The sequence below is a fragment of the Plectropomus leopardus genome, chromosome 6, assembly GCF_026936395.1.
Source record: "Plectropomus leopardus strain MGB_pleo_1.0 chromosome 6, ASM2693639v1, whole genome shotgun sequence".
NCBI classification, from domain to species: domain Eukaryota; kingdom Metazoa; phylum Chordata; class Actinopteri; order Perciformes; family Serranidae; genus Plectropomus; species Plectropomus leopardus.
Window position 1 is genome coordinate 37,891,825 of NC_142181.1, and position 20,545 is coordinate 37,912,369.

The following is a 20,545-nucleotide window of genomic DNA, read 5'->3' on the forward strand; positions in this document are numbered from 1 at the left end:
ACTTGAACAAACAGCCAGTGGATGTATTTTTCATTTGACAGTAGACCTTAAAAGGTTTCTTTGGATTGAAATTCAGCCCTTGTCATTTCCTGAAACACATATTTCTGCTCCCCCTCTCTCGTTGCTCAGGTGCAATTTTAGTTGCCCAGCCTCTGGACTATGAGACCTGCAGGGACTACTTTCTGACAGTGGAGGCTCGTGATGGAGGCACACCACCACTGAGTGCCATTACCACGGTGAACGTAAACCTGACCGATGTCAATGACAACGCGCCCATGTTTAGCCGTGACCTCTACACTGCGGTGGTGTCAGAGGACGCCACCACCGGAGAGTCTGTGGTCCAGGTAGGTTCCATTCAGTGTCCGCTTCTTCCTGCAGGCACGTGAGGCCTGATGATGGAGGTAATCCAGAACAAGCTATTTCTGACAAGTTTGCTCTGAGTATCATGATCCCCAGAGGATAGATCGTAATATTTTTTGAGGACCCTCTGACCTTTTTTAGCACCACCAAAATTTTTACCCTCTGCACGAGAAATATTAAAATTTAACATGCAGTTTTCCATGACATTTACTGAGGAAACTGGTGATCCCAAGAGGATGAACATTTACATTTTGAGCAGTCCTGAGCTTTCCTTTACACATTATGTTATTTATTATTATTATGTTATGTTATTTATTATGTTATTTGTACATCCAATCACACTGAGACATGTTGCTACAGGATTCAGAAATGCCCTGGCAAAGCATGTTGGGCAGAATAGCTCTATGCACCCCCTTCTTGTGTGTATACTCTCTCTCTGTCTCTCTTAAAGCTGAAATTATCACAACATGATTTATAAACATACTGTGTGACTCTCTCACCAATTAAAAGCTAACTAGCTAGCCTATTTATTGGCATATTGAGCAGCATTATATTTACCAGAGACTCATCTGGCTGCTCAACTCCATGCATACATTTGTTTATTAGACTTAAAATAATAATTGCATAATGGAGCTACTTTGATCATAAATGATACAGCTAATATTAACCTTTGGTCTGCATTAATCATTGTCCCAATGTTCCTATCACTTCTACCAGCATAAAAACAGTAGTAAGTCTCACCTCTTGCTCATGGGTCAATTATGACATTGACAAGCATTGTGCTATGCGCATTTTGCTTAGAAGTTTAGAATATATTAACTTTTTTGAACCTCTACAAACCCTTGGAAAAAACAAATTGCATGGTGCAAGAGAGAAGGGCATGCTTTGACTTTGAAGTAGCTACATATCGCACTTGTTCTTGTTTTAATGTAAATCCTGACTCTTAATCCTTTTGCTTTTAACTAGTATGTATCTTATTTAATTTGTTCTGTGAGTTGGTGTTGCAATTAATTGTTGCAACCTTTATATTTCTTAGGCTGCTGTCTTGGCTAGGCCTCCCTTGAAAAAGAGGTCAATGTATCTCATTGGGACCAACCTGGTTAAATAAAGGCTAAATAAAAAAAATTAAAAATGCCAGGTGCACCAAAGCACAAGGAAAATAATGGTTTTGCAGATGAAAATTGTTGCTTTGTTAGTGATTTCAATGTCAGTCAAGGCCGTACCTACCATTGAGGACCTCAGTATTTTTTCCAAGGTGTATACCTAAAAATAACTACTATCGTGTAGCAAAGATATTATGATACCAACAGTCATTGATTGTGTGTGTGTGTGTGTGTGTGTGTGTGTGAGAGAGAGAGTGTATGCGTGCGTGCGTGCGTGTGTGCATGCGTGCGTGCGTGCAGTTGGTTGGGTGGGTGGGTGAGTGGTGAGATGAATGTTTCTCTCATCAATATGCAATCTTTGGTAGACAAGGTGGTTCTTGAGTATTAGATTGGGTGACCAGATTTCCCATTTTCTGGGGACAGGGGAGGTTAAATTTACGTGAAGTTTTTTCAAGATGGAACTTTTAAGTCTTATATAATTCTGGATCGTTTAATGAATAATAAGGTATCATATTTTAATTGGTTTGGCCTGTTTTGTAAAATATATATATATATAAATAATATATTTATGGTTAAAATTTAAACCTGCAACAGAACCACTAACATTAACCTGTTAGGTAAATGTAATAATAATCATAAAAATGATAGGACAGCTTAAGCGTGAAAGGGGGAAAGATAGGGGATGACATGCAGCAAAGGGCCGAGCTGGAATCAAACCCGTGGCCGCTGCGGCCAGGCTGTGGACTCTGCACATGGGGCGCCCACTCTACCAAATGACCTACTAGGTACCCCATTCTCTCATTTTCTCATTCAGGATCCACCCAATAATTGTGCTGTTCTCTGCACCCTCAATCTATCAATCTAGATTGCAGGTGGTGTAGAAATGCAGAAAAATTATTTTAAATTACCCTTTGTGTGTGTGTGTGTGTGTGTGTGTGTGTGTGTGTGTGTGTGTGTGTGTGAGCACCCCCAGACCCCGCCTATGTATCTTATTTATTTAGTTATGTACTATTTCTGCAACTGCCACTGACATGGTTTAAAGTTATTGTTATCTAATTTTTGCTCTCCAAACGTCTTAAAATTCACTTATTTAGAACAGGGAAATAAAATAATTTTTCATGGGAGCATGCCCCCAAATCCACTTAGTAAGCTTGTTTTTGACCTCTGCATTTATAAAACCCTGTCTGCGGCCTTGTTCACAGTGTTAAGATAAACTACTGGATGGCCTTTGCTGCAGCAGTATGAGACATGGACAAGAGGCCTCAGTATATAACATGACCGGACGGAACCTGTTGCAGTTATATGATACGCTGCTAGACAGTATCAGGTCGATATGCTGCAGGTAACAACCAAATATAAGAAGCAGTGGATGGGTGCAACAAACCCTGGACTTTCAGCTGGGAGGCTGTTTTCTTCCCCTCTTGAATGTTGAACCAAACCATGATGTATTTTTCCAAACCTAACCTCACACTTTTGTTGACATGCTGGCGTTGGTTGCAGCATTCAAAATGTCAACAGCAGACACAAGAGGACACCTAGAGTGTTATATGTAGACTTGAAAGTCCACTGACAAAGTAGCCATATGTGATGAAATGGGATGAGAACATGTGCATTTTTAGCGACGCACAAGGCCTCTTGGTTATGTTGTTCCTTTCATTGGAAAAGCTTTAGACCTTTATGTCGGTAGGCTGCAGATTCTCTCTTTAACTGTTACTTTGTGATTGTAATGATTCTATTCTACTGGCTTGCGTTCAGTGAAGTGGCTCTGTTCAGTAGTAGCCTTGAAAAGTGTGGCAAGCCTTTAGAAGGAATGTGTGTGTGTGTGTGTGTGTGTGTGTGTGTGTGTGTGTGTGTGTAAAAGAGATAGAGACAGAGAAACAGCCTGCCTGAATACACTGATGCTTTTTTAGTGTGTAGTGTTATACAGTGTATTAGGGTGGATGTCATGCCTTTTAAGATGCCCCCCTCTGAGAGTTAAATAATGGTTATTATCAGCTTAACCTAGATGTTGGCAGTTATTGAGTTTCTTACGTTAACTGGTCTCCTGGGGTTTGATGGGATCTAGTAGTGTACGCTTTTATTTGGTTGAGCTTCACAGACAGACCAGGTGGTGAACACACAGGCAGCTCTAAGCCACTTCTTCCTAAAATGTTAATAGAATCACATTTTTACAGACATTATGGGTTTATGTATTTGCCTCCTATCTATAAAATGCAGTCACATGCTTTTCTTCTGCATATCTTTTCCTCATCTATAGAACAGCTCGAGCTGCTTGCCATTTTGCTTCTCCACACCAAAAAAGCATTTTTTTTCGTACTTGTGGAGGACTTGTTGGATCACGTGAGCTCAGCCTCCCTCTTTCATTCCTTCAGCCACCTTTTTGAAAAGAATGGTTCTGTAATACCTGCACATATCCAAAAACCTGATGATATACAAAACTTTTACAATGTCTAAAAACAGGGTGTTTCTGCCTCTGGCCAGATTTGTAGGTTTTTCTGCATGCATCTCTACCCCCCAGCCCTGCAAACTGTTGGTCAGTTGGTTTGTGTACAGTGTTTCCATGACAACACAGAGCCGACTGTAAATAGAAAACAGGTTGTGTGCCGCATACTGCAGTGAAAACCCCCAGTGAGACGCATATTCCAAATGTGCTGTATACATTTCCAGATGCTGCTATTAAAACCCAAATAATATACCCCACACGTCTTAATCTACTTTATTGGGAAAAAGGTTCGGAATATTTAAACTGAATATGCTGTTAACATAACCTTTATCAAATTCAGAATATTGTCAGGAATAAGAGGGGCTAGCTGTGGCCAATGTGAGAAAGCACTGGACACACTTTTTTTTCATCAAAGAGAGAGAGAGAAATACAGGTCTGAAAAGGTCTCTGATATCTAAATGAAAGTTCGCCAGATACAGTGTATACCAAAATGTATTGGTCAATATGGAAAGCCAACATGCTAATAACTAACAAACACTTTATCAGAATATAATTTAGGAACAGCTTTTGGATGAGCTCAGAATATAATAAAATGTGTGAATGTTTGAATTAAAAAGAGGTCACTGACTGTTTCTTTAATAGTGCTCTTTTATGATATTACAACTTTATTATGTTTTTGTGATTCAAATTATCATGTCTGAAGTTTTATTGTTTTAAACCTACTACGGGTATAATTGATACAGTCCAGTGAACCAAGAACTCATTTTCCTAGCATTTGGTGCACCATGCCACCAAACTGTCTGTATGCAGGGCATATGTACTTATTAAAATGCAGGAAATATCAATCAATCAGTCAGATTTTATTTATATTGTACCTTCAAACAAATCAAATGCATTTCAAAGTGCTTTGCAGTTTTACTGAAGAAACAAGAACAATATAGGAGCAAAAATGGATCTGAAAAAAAGGCTAATCATAAAAAATAGAATAATTATAAACCATAAAATTGTTATAGTAAGCACTACATAAAGAGAGGTCAAAACAGTGAGAAAATATAGATGAATATGGCAGCCCACTTGCAGTAGGCCTAAAATAAAAGGACTGTGTGTTATTACCCACTGTTTACAATTTATGACTTCAAAACATCACTGCTGACCTTTTCCCAAAGCGTAGCACAGTGCTTTACATATTTTATTTATTTTCCCAGCGTTCTAGTAGACTTATCTGCTTCTATTTGTGTCACACCTTATGTGTGTGCTAATGTACACTTTAGAAATCAATTCACTCTACTACACAAAAATAATTTTCGCATTGTCAAACAAACAAAGGTGACTGAGTATGATAGATCACTTATCTTAAAACATGTTTCTGTGTCCTGTAAATTGGTTTTCATTATGTTCTCACACTGAGTGCGCCCAGCAGCTGCCTGACGGGTACTGTAGGAGAAGTCAGTAACAGCCTGCACTGGAAAATGGCCAGCAGTGATGGAAAGAAAATGGTATTTTCAGAAAATGGGTTAAAACATGCATAATTAATGCTACACAGCAGTATAAATAGGCCCTGAAATGTAATGTAATATCTGTGAAATGTATTTAGTCGTGAATTCTGATAGAACATTTTGAACAGAAAAGGCTTGTATTTGTACAGCTTGTTTGGAATTTATGGTTGAAGGAATATTTCATCTAGTTTGCATTTATAAAGCTTGTGTTTAAGAAAGTATGGGACAGGGACAAAGGGTCAAAATGTGTAACTGAACCCTGCAAGATGAAATATTCAATCACCCTGCCTCTGTGTATGTGTGTGTGTGTGTGTGTGTGTGTGTGTGTGTGTGTGTGTGTGTGTGTGTGTGTGTGTGTGTGTGTGTGTGTGTGTGTGTGTGTGTGTGTTTGTTTGTTTGTTTCCAGCTGCTAGCAGAGGATGTGGACAGTCAGCTGAATGGAGCTATCCTCTACTCCATTATCAGCGGAGACCGAGACAACCAGTTCTTCATTGACCCGCTCCGTGGGGTCATCAAGGTCAACAAGCCACTAGACCGTGAGACAGTAAGGACACACACACACACACACACACACACACACTTGGATAGTTTGGTCTAGAAATAACTGTAGAGAAGCTTCACAGTATCACTGCTGCACAGTAATAGCTGATTGCAGCAGTGAAGATCAGCTCTGTATGAAAGGCTTCATGTGCATTTGAACCCTATGAGCTCAGGTAATAGATACAATCAGAACTGCAGTGGAGCTGTACTGTTAAACATTAGCTGTGTTAACATGCGCACTTTTTCTCAGTCTGATTAAAATCAATCCGACTGAAGATTTCGGGTCAACTGTTTACATGGGATATCCTCTTATATGATGTGTGTCGTATATGATGTGTCGGCACATGTAAACAGAGCAGCTTTGTGACATGCACAAAAATTGTGAATATGGTAACTTGACAGGATTGCCAACTCTGGCATTGACCATGCAACACACGCAACTGACACTTTTACACACTCTAAGGCCACAAGTGCATTATCCTCACAGTGAAAAATAAATAAGGAAATAACTTCTGACAGCAGCACAGCGCTCTCTCTCTCTCTCTCCTCTCGCACATCTGGGCAGGAGTGAGTGGGTTACTATGGTTACAGGGCCACTCGAGCCGCTTAAGCGTCTTGTCTGCCCCTTCCACCCTGAAGTTAAAGCTAAAAAGAGTATTTATGGCTGTAGTCCACTTCTGCTTGGAAGTTGCAATTTTCTGGAAGTGGAGAAACGTACGTCATCACATTCCTTTACGTCAGGACGGAGCATGCTCAGAAAGAACACAGCTAGAGATAAATTAGCTACATCGTTTACATGATACAAATTTTCTTTTGATCGCTTTCTGAAAAGGTTTGAACTCCCCTCCGCAACCGATGAATTGAATCGGCTTGTGCCTGTTTAAGCTGATTGAGGTGTTTATATGGATCATGTTTAATCTGTTTGGGCTTTTAAATGGATTCTAATCAGATTAGTAAGCTCAATGTAAACGTGCCTATTGTGAAGTATATTAAATGATAGCAACAGTTAAAGTTTATGTAAAAACACCTTCACACGCCCGGTGGGTCAGAGAAATTGCAGTGCATCTAAAATTAGAGGAGATAAGATACTGCAGCCAGAGCTCCATGGCAAAGTACTATAAGACATGGCAGCCTTTCTTGGACTACTTTGATAGCCTTCCTAGTACCAAAGTGACAGACTGAGACCTCTCCTTTTGTTGTTTGTTTGGTTGTTTGTTCTGTTTTGTTTGTTTGTTTGTCATGTGAATCTCTAGCGTCACCCATTATTTTAAGTTCAGGAATACAGGAATTCTGATGTGGTTGCTACCAATATTGTCTTTTCAGCCATGATGTAACTTGTGTACACATACTTGACCTTCTGGAGGCCTTTATATGTATATGAACATCTAAGATGTGGGATTTGTATGTTTTTTCATTAAAAAATATCAATTAAACAGTTGAAAAATAAAATAAAGTTTATGTAAAAAGAATACAAAGAAATTTACCGAATAATAATAATAATAGTAATAATTCTGTAACCTAATTTTAGATATAAAATATTTATAAATAGTTTAATGGACAATATATAATGGACAATATTTGTAGCTCATATATTTTGTAATTGTATATACATATATATATATATATATATATATATATATATATATATATATATATATATATATATATATATATATATAGGCTGTATATATGGTCATTTGTAATTGGGGTTTTTCTTGCCAGGTTGCTTGTTGCCTTTTTTACCCTTTTTGAAAGAAATGAAATCAATCTGCTTCAAAGATATGAATCCAAGTATCATTTGTTCAATTAATATTCAATTGAGAATCAAAAAAATGATAAATTAAAAAAAAAAAAACGGGTCGTTTCCGTTTTTTCCTTTTTGAAATGAACACAAATAAATGAAAATTAGTTTGTTTTTCAATATCCAGTTTGTTAATCAGGATCAAATAAATTAAAGTCCAAATACGGGCCACGGCCGAATTAGATTTTAATATTTCATTTGTCTGATCTGCGTGACCCGGAAGTTCATATTTTTTTCTGTGAAGTTAGAAACTAAGAGGAGAGATCAGGCCCCCAGGAAGTGCGCCACCATCTGAAGCAAAATTTACATAGTGGCCGAAAGTGGAACTACAGGGTCACGTGATACACACTGGCCCAGAAAGACTTTTCCCCATTCGTTAACATTGAGAAAGAGACCTCCTTAAATCACTGGCTAATTATTTTTGAGACATGTTGACTTTTCAGAACGCATTTTTAAATAGCCATAATTAAAAACATTAAGTCCTACAGACGTAAAATGCTCTATTTTCCGAATCAAGATTTGGAATTCTGTATTTCTCCAGACATAAAATGAACGTGCATACCTCCACTCTACCGCGCACGTAACTCTCGGAGTCCCTGACACAGCACAGGCTATGTGCCGGCAGTATTAATGGATATTTTTTAATCATAATTCATCATTTTTACCATCTTACAACACATCCATATGCTGTTGGCTGTAAAGCATGTAATATGGATGTCTTACCATGTCTGTATCAGAGACCGTATATACAGTCTGCGGTCTGTATTCAAACTACCGGTTATCAGTGAGCAGCGCGGAGCTCTAGTGACAGTTATTAAAAGGTACAGAACGTAGTATTTTTAAAAGTTGAGCTGTGTAATAAAACACGGGGCAATATTACAAGGCATCACCTTTTATTACCCTTTTATGGGCACAACACATTCCGATTCTGTTAATTTGATTTCTCCGGTCAAGATTACGATATGATTCCCTGATGAGCTGTATGTATATGTGTGTGTATGTGTGTGTGAGTGTGTGTGTAAAGAGAGATAGATATACTATTATCTGATAATCACGTAAATATTAAAACCGATAGCACCGCTGTCGTTATTCCGCCGATTAGCTGCTGTTGCTAATAAGCTAAGCTACTACGAGAGAAATGCTCGTGCACCGGCACTGTTCGCTTCGAGCACTCGGGTCATCTGTGTGAGCGAGCCAGTGAGTCTGAGTCAATGCTCGGGTACACTCGGCCGCATTCGGTTGTCGTAAGTCACTTCTGCTTCACTGCGCAGCTCTCATAGGAATGAATGAGGCCCCGCCCACACGGCTGTATCCAGATTTATAATAGATCCATGGGAGAGATGTGACTGGGGACAGTTTAGTTTACAGATAGTGTGCTCAGCATGGACCCAAGCGAAAAGGGATATATCGTATCGGACAGAGAGCTGGAGAGGGCAGTGCATGGCTCAATATATGTGGTAAGTTTTCTTGTTTGTATAGGTCTAAAGTTAATCAGCTGACCTGATGTTCCGTGCATAGCCTACTGCCTATGAATGAAACGTGATTGATTTCCGACGGCAGGTAAACAGAATAACAGACAATAAATGGAGCAATGTAGGTTACATTTTTATGATTAATGAAGGTCCCATCTTTGTCACATTAGACTACAATATTTACAAACATTTACAACAAGGAACATCACAGGAGCCGAGTATAACAGCACTTTGCTCCGTTTAATGTCTGTTATTCTGTTTGTCTGTTATTCTGAATGTCTTTGACAATTTTTCCTACTCGACCCTCTCCTGCACGCATTTCCAATGAAGACAGATAGCCACTCATAAACTTGCGTCCATAAGATGGGCCCGTCCGTTAGGAGAGAAATCGCCATTTAATCAACGTTTTAATTCGTAGGCAGTAGGCTATGCATGGTACATTGGGCCAGCTTTATTAACTGTAGACCTAAACAAACAAGAAAACTTACCGCATATATTGAGCCATGCACCGCCCTCTCCAGCTCTCTGTCCGATACCTGCCCTTTTCACTTGGGTCCGTGCTGAACACAGAATCCACTGACACTCATTTCGGAGCATCAAAAATACGAACTTATGGGTCATGCAGATCAGACGAATTAAATAATAAAATCAAATTCGGCCCGTGACCTGTATTTCAGCTTTCCTTTATTCAATCCTGATTAACAAACTGGATAGGGAAAAAACAAGCTAATTTTAATTTATTTGCTTTCATTTCAAAAAGGAAAAGACAGAAAATGACCCGTTTCTTAATTTCTTGTTTTTTGATTCTCAGTTGAATATTAATTGAACGAATGATACACGGATTTGATTTGTTTAAAATGCTTGTGAAAGGTGCCTGAATGCAGCACAAGAAAAGTGATGCAGCTCCAGGATTCAAAGGGTAAACTGCAAAAACACTTGCAGAACACTTGGTTGTGTGATCATAACTTTTATTATTGCCATTCATTGTAAAAATGTGTATTTTTTTATGAACCTGGAAGGGGAAGCATCCGAAACCAACTCTAAAGTTACATGGGAATAACTGCAGCAGGATTAATGATCACTTTCTGCATGAAATATTTCATCTCACAGTTAAAGATGTAGCCTCTTACTGTGTTTTATTCAACAGATTATTACAGCATGCCTCATCATTCCAATGCAATCTCTTGGTACAGTCCTTATTATATGAAGCAGTATATATTAGTTGTCTTTCTCCATACATGTATGAGGCAGCAGTGTGTGAGCTGAGCTGCTGTGGTGTGTGTGCTCTGAATACCTGCAGAATGTGAGCTCCTCTGGTTGCCTGTGTTTGATGTAAAGAAGAAGCCTGTTGGCAGCTGATGAGCTCGCTGGGAAATGATTTTCTGTGAGATGGATCCCTAACCAGATGGCAACTAATCACACTTTAGCAGGAAACACGTGCACAAAGCAGCTCTGAATATGAGCTCTTTAATTTGCAGCAGGAATAAAAGGTGGAAGGCATGCACCCAACCCCCCACCCCTGCCACTCCTCTGAGCTGTTTTCTCACCCTTCCATTTTCCTCCTCATCTTCGGCTTCTTCCTCATCTCCTTCTCCTCCACAGTGCTTGAAAACTTCAAAAATGTTCATATTCCTGTCATAAAGTATTCAAGAGTGCGGTCGATGAGCTGTCTGAGCGTGCTCAGAAAGAGAGTGCAGGGGTGTGTGGGGGATCAAAGCATTTGGCTGATGAAAGTGTGTTTGGGGTTATCACACAGAGAGCAGCAGCTTTCTCTGGGTGTCAGTGTATACGTGGGTGTCTGTGTGTGTGTGTGTGTGTGTGTGTGTGTGTGTGCGCGTGCGCGCGTGAATGTGTGCGCGCGCGTGCGTGAGCGAGCGTGTGAGCGAGCGTGAGCGTGTGCGTGTATGATGCTGATGTGTCCGTCCATACGTCTGTGCATTAGTACGTGGGTATGTGCATGTGTTTACATATGTTTCCTCCTCTCATTTCCATACAGGTTTTTCTATTTTCTCCTCCTGTCTCTGCTAAACAGGTCATAGTTGTTTACTACGGAGGTTTATTTTTTTGGGATGTCTCAGCCAGCAGAATATTGCTTTGTTGCTGCTTTTGCATTTCTCTTCAGCATGCTTCATTAGGTCTTTATTATAAAGCAATATGGAGAAACAGAAAAAATATCCTGCTGCGGTTTTAGAAAAGACTGAGCATCATGCCAGGGGAAGAGGAAGTGTGTGTGTGTGTGTGTGTGTGTGTGTGTGTGTGTGTGTGTGTGTGTGTGTGTGTGTGTGTGTGTGTGTGTGTGGTTTTATCTGAGTGTGTGTGTGAGAGAGAGAGAGAGAACTAAAACATTCTAAGCTCTCTCACAGCCAACCACATACACAAGCACTTTTTTCTGTATAAAAACTTTGATGTAGTGAGTGTGTCATCTCTTAGCACAGTTTGGAAGGATCAAAGGCCTCCAACCAATCAAGAAGCCTTTTATCTGCCATTCAGCGCAGTTTTGTTTGACACTTTTCCAACTAATCATAGACAGCCAATGAAGAGTCAGACTTGATTCATCTATTACTATTGCTTGATATGTGATTAAGTCAGTGTGAATTTCTGTATCCTGTTTTGCCTGATAAACTATGATCACAAACTCAACCCTTAACCCTTTGAAACCTGAGGAGACATCCCTTTTCTTGTACTGCTTTCAGACGCCTTTCACAAGTATTTAAACCTTTGAACTTTTAGCAAATTGGTGCAGTTTCTTTCAGTAACATGGGAAAAAGGCAATAAGCAACTTGGTAAGAAATGTTCCACAGATTGAGATTTAGAGAAAATATTTTTTAAAAACTAAGGAAATCTTTTAAGGGGAAAACAGAAAAAGCTAGGTGAAGACATGATTTATAATTATCATATATACGTAATCCAAAATTATTTTACAAAGTTATAATTTTCAAAGCATTTCCTTGTTGTTGTTGTTTTAATTTTTTTACATTTTTGTGTCATATATGCTTTAATTTTTTCCTTGTTTTTAAAGAAATAAAGCCAATTTGTTTAGGTTTCAAAGGGTTACCATAGCAGCTATTTGGAGGTTTTAGCTAACATGGACTGTTAGAAGCAGAAAGCTGCAAGGGATCAAGATCTTTTGACAGTTTCTGCATTAACCTGCATGAGGAATATCATTTACAAAAGTCTGTTTAAAGCTGTGCTCTTTTTCGACACCATTGTTGGTCAATTGCAAAAACATTTTGGGGGCATGATTTAATAGCTTTAGTCAAGTTTGGTGATGTTTTGGACAAACTGTCATTGATATATATAGCCAAATTTTGTAGCAGGCAAAAGCATGTTTGGCACTGGTGGAGGGTTCTGTGGGGTTGATGTGAATTAAATTTTCAGAGTAGGTTTAAGGTAATTATGTGCCCATATTCTGCAAGTTTCATGATGATTGGCCCAACGTTTATGGCAGTAGATGTATTTATGTGCTGAGCCATACCCATGGCTTGCAGTGACACCAAATACCTTTCATACATATTTCAATATTTGTGTGTAAGGTATTGAAAAAATAATATATATAATATTTGGATGATTTTTTTAAATAAAGCAAACAAATGGAAATAAATTGAAAAACAAATCCAAAACAAACAAACACACAGCAAACAAACAAGGAGGTTCAGTCGTCACAACCAGGCAGGGAGGTCAAAGAACCACGTGTATTTGTCCGCTTCAATGAATACATGAAAGTAGCAGAGGACTTACACTTTGACGAAGTGAAAGACATTTACACCATAAATCAATGCGGAGGCAAAGGCAAAAGTTGGTCCAAAACAATTCACCAGAATTCAGAAAATTGAGTGTTTGATGCTCAGACTTTTCTGTTTTGAGACCCTCCAAATCCCCTGTTGTGCCCTGTGTGTGCCCCCTTCCCCAAGCCCCCACCCCACGTTTATACAGCTTCAGCAGAAACCAGACAAGAGCCCCGGACAAGGTTGGGAAAGTATCATGAGAGTGAGAGCTACACTAACACATGAGCAACTAATTTTGGCATTATGGCTTCTCATCTTCTGATTTAGAAGATTCCCCTTTAGGATTAGAGGATTTGACCTCTGTGCAGCTTAAAGGTTAAACGTTTAAAATGTTAATCATAATTGCAGAACAGGAAGAGTTAGAAAATATATATCTAAATGGGACATGGCGCTAAAGACATAGCAGAGCGAAAAAAAAAAATTAAATCAGCTGTTTGCCTTCAGAATCTGGTAGTGAATAACTGAATAAGTTACAGGAGGACCTGAAATTGTCCGAACAGATAACTACAGGGGAATTCAAGTGAGTTTTAAAGGATGAAGAAAATAGCTCTCTTGGTCAATGAGATTGCTACTCAAATTGTAAAGGAGAACGTTCTAGAAAAGTGTACATTTATATGTATTTAACAGTTTTTTTTGGTGTTGCACTTAAACTGGAAGTTGTGCTTGCATTTCATATACATACATATATATATATTTATATATATTAGTCATGCTGTGTTATCTTCAATTTGAAACACATTTAAAAAACAGCAAACATTTTTAAATTAACTTAAGTCATTGCATACCTTGTTTAACAGCAGCACAACTATATCAAAACATTAATTTACAAACTCTCACACAACTTGTGCAGTATCATCCAGTACAATTCATCATTCATGCTCAGTTCTTCCCAAACATGTTGTATTACTTTGCCATCAGCACTTTGTTAAGAGGACTGCTGTTGTTAAACGTGGTCACCAGTGACATCAATTAATCAACGACTTTTCCTGTTTTTGGATTCTTCTTTCACCAAAGAGAAAAAAAACAGTTTTTTTCACAAATTCAAGATCTAATGTACAAATAGTCATTTGGTAGATGAAGTATTCCTTTGAGGGGACTCTATGTCAAATTCAGAGTGTATCAGTTGGCGTCCAGATATCAGCAGTGACCATGGGTATGAATGCAGTGCAAATCAGCTGTGATGAGCTAGCCAGTGGGATACATGCATTCACCAACATGCATTCATGGTTGGACTGGCTTACCACAACAAACCACAGAGAAGCTCAGATTACAACAAAAACAGAGTGTGACTTCATTCTTTGCTCAGGATACCATCACTCCACTATGTCTTTACAAAGCAAAAAGTTGTTTGATGCTCTGAAATTTGTATAAAGAACCTTTCTTTAAGCCTTGATGGGTTTGTGTACCCAGTTTCAAGTCAGTCTGAATTATGTTGGGTTCACACGGCACGTGGAAGTGCCCATATATGTAAACTGTGGTGCAGCCGCCCACAGCAGTCGCCTGGCAGTTCACACTAAGAGCGCATTTCTCTGCACCGGTCAGCAACGATTCTTCTTCTCTGCTCCTTTCTGATCACATGGAGAGCTGTCCCTTTCCCTTTGTTCCTGCTTGCTTCTGTGTCTGTGTCTGAGTGTGTGTGTGTGTGTGTGTGTGTGTGTGTGTGTGTGTGTGTGTGAGTGTGTGTGTGCGCATGCAAGTGCGCATCTGTCGAGGTATCCCCTTACCTCTCTCCCGATAGACAGCTGCTCAGTGGCACATGCATGCGATCTATTATAAATCTGGATACAGCCGTGTGGGCGGGCCTCATTCATTCCTATGAGAGCTGCTCAGTGGTGCATGAAGCAGAGAAAACTCTTATTCCGGGTTTAGAAAAGTGTAAAATACTTGGATCTACTGGCCCATAGAGCATGCGTAGAAGTGATTAATGACAGCCGAATGCAGCTGAGTGTACCTGAGCATTGACTCTGACTCACTGGCTCGCTCACACAGATGACCCGAGTGCTCGAAGTGAACAGTGCCGGTGCACGAGCATTTCTCTCGTAGTAGCTTAGCTTATTAGCAACAGCAGCTAATCGATGGTATAATGACAGCGGTGCTGTCGGTTTTAATATTTACGTGATTATCAGATAATAGTATATCTATCTCTCTTTACACACACACACACATACACAAACATATACATACAACTCATCAGGGAATCATATTGTAATCTTGACCGGAGAAATCAAATTAACAGAATCGGAATGTGTTGTGCCCATAAAAAGGTAATAAAAGGTGGTGCCTTGTAATATTGCCCCGTGTTGTATTACAACTTTAAAAAATACTACGTTCAGTACCTTTTAATAACTGTCACTAGAGCTCCGCGCTGCTCACTGATAACCGGTAGTTTGAATACAGACCGTCGACTGTATATACAGTCTCTGATACAGACATGGTAAGACGTCCATATTACAGGCTTTACAGCCAACAGCATATGGATGTGTTGTAAAATGGTCAAAATGATGAATTATGATTCAAAAATATCCATTACTACGGCGGCACGAAGCCTGTGCTGTGTCAGGGACTCCGAGAGTTATATGCGTATTTACACAGTAGAGTCCTGTGGGTCCTATGCGCGTTCATTTTATGTCTGGAAAAATACTGAATTCCAAATCTTGATTCGGAAAATTTAGGACTTAATGTTTTTAAAAATGTCGAAATTATCCAGTGATTTAAGGAGGTCTCTTTCTCAATGTTAAGCAAATGGGGAAAAGTCTTTCTGGGCCAGTGTGCATCACGTGACGCTGTAGTTCCACTTTTGGCCACTATGTAAATTTTGCTTCAGAGGGTGGCGCACTTCCTGGGGGCCTGGCATCCGTGCGGTGTCCAGTGTAAACCTGGCATTACAGTGTGAGGGGCATGGCCTTACAAAAATTGCATTTTTTTCAGCCTTAATTCGGCGACCGCATCTGGCCAACTGGTGTTATATTTGCTGAGCAGTTTTTGCACACATCACACATCACTTGCACACTCAGGATTGTGATACATGTTTTAGTTATTGATAAAGAATTAAAATTACTTTTATTATTATAATTCTTCCTTTCTCCTTTTGGTAATTTTTGTGTCTTTATTTTTGACTTATCTGTCCCATGTTGTGTCACCCCCAGACCCAAGGAGGGAGCTGGCCCATTGTGGACTTGATCCCCCCCAAAAAACACTTTTTTTGCCACCTTAGCGCAGTGGGAACAAGCTGAGAACATGCTGTAGACATGTGGACTTCCCATGCTTCTCATGTTTCTGGTTCCTTTGCAAAGAAGGAATACCTCCACAGGGTAACCAGAACACAATTATTGGTGTCAACACTCAAACACAAGGATACAAATGATCCAAAAACGATGAAATAATCACATGTTGTGGTACAGTCGAGTTGTCCTGCAAAGGAAACACAGAGACAGTCTGTAGATTCCATTTTGAGCAGAATTTCAAAAGGACTGGTTAAATTTGCTTCTGACTTTTATTGCTTTCATCATTTGTTACTTGTGCTTTGACCTGTGCTCTCTGTAAAGCACTCTGTGTTGCCTTTTAGTTCTGAAATGTGCTATAAATAAATTGGCCTTGCTTTCATTAAGCCTGAACTTGTGGCTCAGGTTAGCCCATGGTTGAACATTCACAGTGGAAAGCAGTCAGCCCATTTCTTTAAAAGATACATCTTTAATAGCTCTTGATTTTTATACAACTTTGTGTATCCTCTACTGCCACCCTCAGGACAAAGTTTATAGTTTCACTACAAGGAAAGGCTTGAAGAATAGTAAAATCCTCATTCTGCTGTTGTCCACCATCTCCTAAAATATGCTTTGTGATGAACCTAACACACTCTGCAGTCTTTGTCTATTTTTCCACTAAAAGAGAGAGGATCTGCTGTGATCGTTGCTATCAGCCCATACAACCTCAGGCCACAAATCTGTATTCTGTGGTTTGACTAACTGCCATGATGGTAGAAATTCAAGCGGCCAAACTGAAAAATGTGGTTGATATCTCAGATGCTGGTCCATGATATTTTCCTTTGTTTTGTGTTAACTCCTGGTTTATATCTCTTCCATTGTGTCTGTCCCTCTAGGTCCCAAACTACTCGTTGACCATCAGAGCTCTGGATAGTGGAATCCCACCCATGTCCTCCACTGTGATGGCCAACATAGACATCTCTGACATCAATGACAACCCACCCATCTTCTCCCCTGCCAACCTCACTACTGTCATACAGGTAAACCTCATGACTGACATGATATTCACTTAAAAAGATTATTTTGCTTTATTTTATTTTAAAAGGGACTATGTACAGTTCAAACATACCAGATTATAACTTGGAGTTGATTCGTATCTGCAGTCCCTCAGCAGGTCTGAACAAATACATAGCACAATAACAAGATAAGACATTTATTATTTAAAGGATGTTGCCTAAAATTCATCCATTGGTGGCTGTCGTGTTGCAAAAACAATCCCAAATACAGTGACAGCGCACAAACATGTGAGCCCCGCACATCTGCTCACTAGGCCCCATTCCCTTTTGAATACATCCATTCATGCCTTTCTGAATAACTCAGTGCATTTTACATGCACAGTTAGAGCTACAGTTATAGCTCGATTAGTCCATTTAATTGGACTACTGTCCTTGTCCCAGTATACAAGCATTGGAGGAGAATAAATTTTTTGGAAATATATCTGACTCCTCCACGGCAGGTGGAGATATGCCCCCTTTCAGCTAGTTGCTTTACATCTATATTATTTATACAGTCTATGATATAGACTGAATCACAGTCACAGCTTCCGGGTAGAAAACCGTCACATCACGTTCAAATAATCAAACAGTGCTGATTTAAAACCGTTCTCTCAGAAACACCAGACTCCACTGAAAAAAACATTCATTTTACTCCACTGAACTGCTGAGCTGCTGTCTTCATATCCACTCATATCCTTGTGGATGGCCACAAGATATAAATGCTCATTCTGTTTGCAATATAGGACTTTTATTTCACTAACTAGTTGTTTAATTTACTACACAATGTTGAAAAGTGATCACTATATTCTGATCACCCCCACTGAGTCAGGGTACAACTGGTAGCATGCTGACAGCTGACCCTCATTGCCCCCAAACCCCAACAGGGTGAATGTATCAGCCTGAGATTTCATAGAACATCAACTTGGCATATACAAACAAGCTACCACATATTGCATGGTTATTTAAAGAGATAAAAGTACAAAGAGCTGGGAAATAAATGTGGCATTAGGAAATAAATAAAAATAGTCTTTTGAAAAATGTTCTTTTTCATCAAATAAAAATCCATTTATTTAATTAAACTATATTAACTGAATTATATTGAAATCTGTTTATATATTTTAATTTATATATTTCTGTAATTTTATTTACATATTTTGTCATTTATTTACGTCAGTTTATTTTATAACCAGATTTCCTTCTGTCTTTCTTTCTTTCTTTCTTTCTTTCTTTCTGTCTTTCTTTCTTTCTTTCTTTCTTTTACTTCCTTATTTATTTGGTATTGACTTGAGTGGCATTCTTAATAATGGGTTTCAGACAGTCTTTAAAATTAGTTTATTTATTCAAATAAACATTAGCCTGATTGAAGGTGACTTCCTGTGGAAACCACGCCCACCACCGGTCCTCTGTCTGAGTACACAGACAGAGAGCGGTTGTTTAGTTTGTTGAACCATGGATGGATGTCTCTGTACTACTCTCTAACGATGTGTCTCCTCTCCTCCAGGAAAACAAGCCAATCGGCACCAGCATCCTGCAGCTGTCTGTCATCGATCAGGACTCCTCCCACAACGGCCCACCCTTTGACTTCCGCATCCTCTCAGGAAACGAAGGGGGAGAGTTTGTGCTGGAGAAAGATGGAACAGTAGTAGCCAATCAGGTGTTCAGGAGGGACCTGGCCACTGAATATGTCATCCTGATACAGGTAGGGTCCCACACATGCACAGCTGCTGCAGCCAGCATCAATCTGTGAATGGCTCGAAAACAAAGAGGCCATTCATAATGACAGCCATTTGCAAAACAGTCATGGCCTCTCTATTCTGGAAAAATGGAGGCTCTGACTAATCAGAAAGTTCAGCTTGGCAAAAATGGAAACTTTTTTATTTTTTTATGTTTAGGATTTTAGCATAGTTGGCAGTGAAGTACTATCTTCTTGAAGCATCTGCACAGTAAGAGATGAAGAACATAAACCTCAGGTTAAGACCAGAGCTAGATGCCACTAATTCCTACACACTGAATCTTTAAAGGGATATTTCTACAAGCTTTGTGGGTAGCATGTGTCAAAGAACTGTGGTAAACTTCCCTCCATCTAACCAGTGCCTAGATACCCCTCCTCCCACCCTGGCCTGGTGACGCAAATTGATGAAAAAAACATTATGCGGTGGAGTTTCACTGGCTCTCAGGCTGTAATCCTGCATTTTCTTATTGTCCACTATCCATGCTGGATAGACCCGCCTCTCTCTCTCTCTCTCTCTCTCTCTCTTAAAGTCAGACTGAAATCTGATCAAACAGTAATACTAGGCAGAGCGTGATCAAATGTAAACCTAAATGATGTTACTGAGTTGCCTATTTTTCTCCTCAAATGTTTTCAGAAACATATTTTAGTGCCCTGTTTAGCTGTAATGGCGAGACTTAGTGAACAAAAAGTGGCGCCACGCTGTTTCCTGCACAGTGAAAACAGAGATCAAACTATAAAACTAAGCAGCGCTGATCAAATAGAAACGAAGATTCTGTTTCTATTTTTCCTGTTTCTCACCTCAAATGTTTTCAGAAACATGTTTTAACCTCCCTTTTAACTGGAATACAAGATTGTTTCTTGCCAGCTGGCTGCCATTGTTTCACATTATGTCACCCACCGGCGGGAATGTTTATTGGTCTGGTGCGGGGCGGTGCATTCTGGTAGTTGCAGGTTTTCCACCTCTTTCCAAAGTGTAATTTTTCTCTGATTTCACTGGTAACGTAACACCAATTTCAAAAGTATTGTGTCTGTCTACCTCAGAGACAGTCTAGTTTTAACAAAAGGCCATCTGCACAGCAGTGTAATGTCTCTTTAAGTACATCTAATAGAGTAAATTTAACTTGTTAACCCATCCCTGCATACTGCAGTAAGGTGCAATGCAGGAAATTTGCGTTAACCCTGAGGGAGTGTTTGGTGCATTTTACGTGCTTTTCATTCTTTATTTTTTGATCATTTTGGCTGTGTTCATGCATATGGCATACATTTTGGCAAGATTGTGTATTTTGTGTAATCTGTGAATTTCCAGCTCAGCTTCTACAATAAGTCTGTAATACACTGTGGAAACTAAATTGTCACATTCAGACTGTTAAGTACAAAAAATGCTCCATTGAAACCTATTCAAATAGCGATCTTAGACCCCAGACGAGCATAAAAGCATCAAGCATAAAACTATGTATTGTATTATTGTAGGGTGTCATTCTGGGCTTTTGCTTTGGAATTTGGAATTTTTACTATTTTCCACCTGATGATGTCATTATTTTTACCGTATTTTGCATAT

General features: G+C 39.3%; 1 protein-coding gene across 8 annotated transcripts in view; it reads left to right on the forward strand.

Annotated features, from left to right (window-relative positions):
- LOC121942862 (protocadherin Fat 3-like) overlaps nt 1-20,545 on the forward strand; it is a 297,480-nt gene that overhangs the window by 244,491 nt on the left and 32,444 nt on the right. For all 8 annotated transcript variants that reach the window (XM_088079386.1, XM_088079389.1, XM_088079392.1 and 5 more), the window contains 4 exons: nt 130-344; nt 5,809-5,946; nt 17,097-17,240; nt 18,757-18,954. In XM_088079386.1, coding sequence (XP_087935512.1) covers nt 130-344; nt 5,809-5,946; nt 17,097-17,240; nt 18,757-18,954 — 695 coding nt within the window. The remainder of the gene's footprint in view (nt 1-129; nt 345-5,808; nt 5,947-17,096; nt 17,241-18,756; nt 18,955-20,545) is intronic.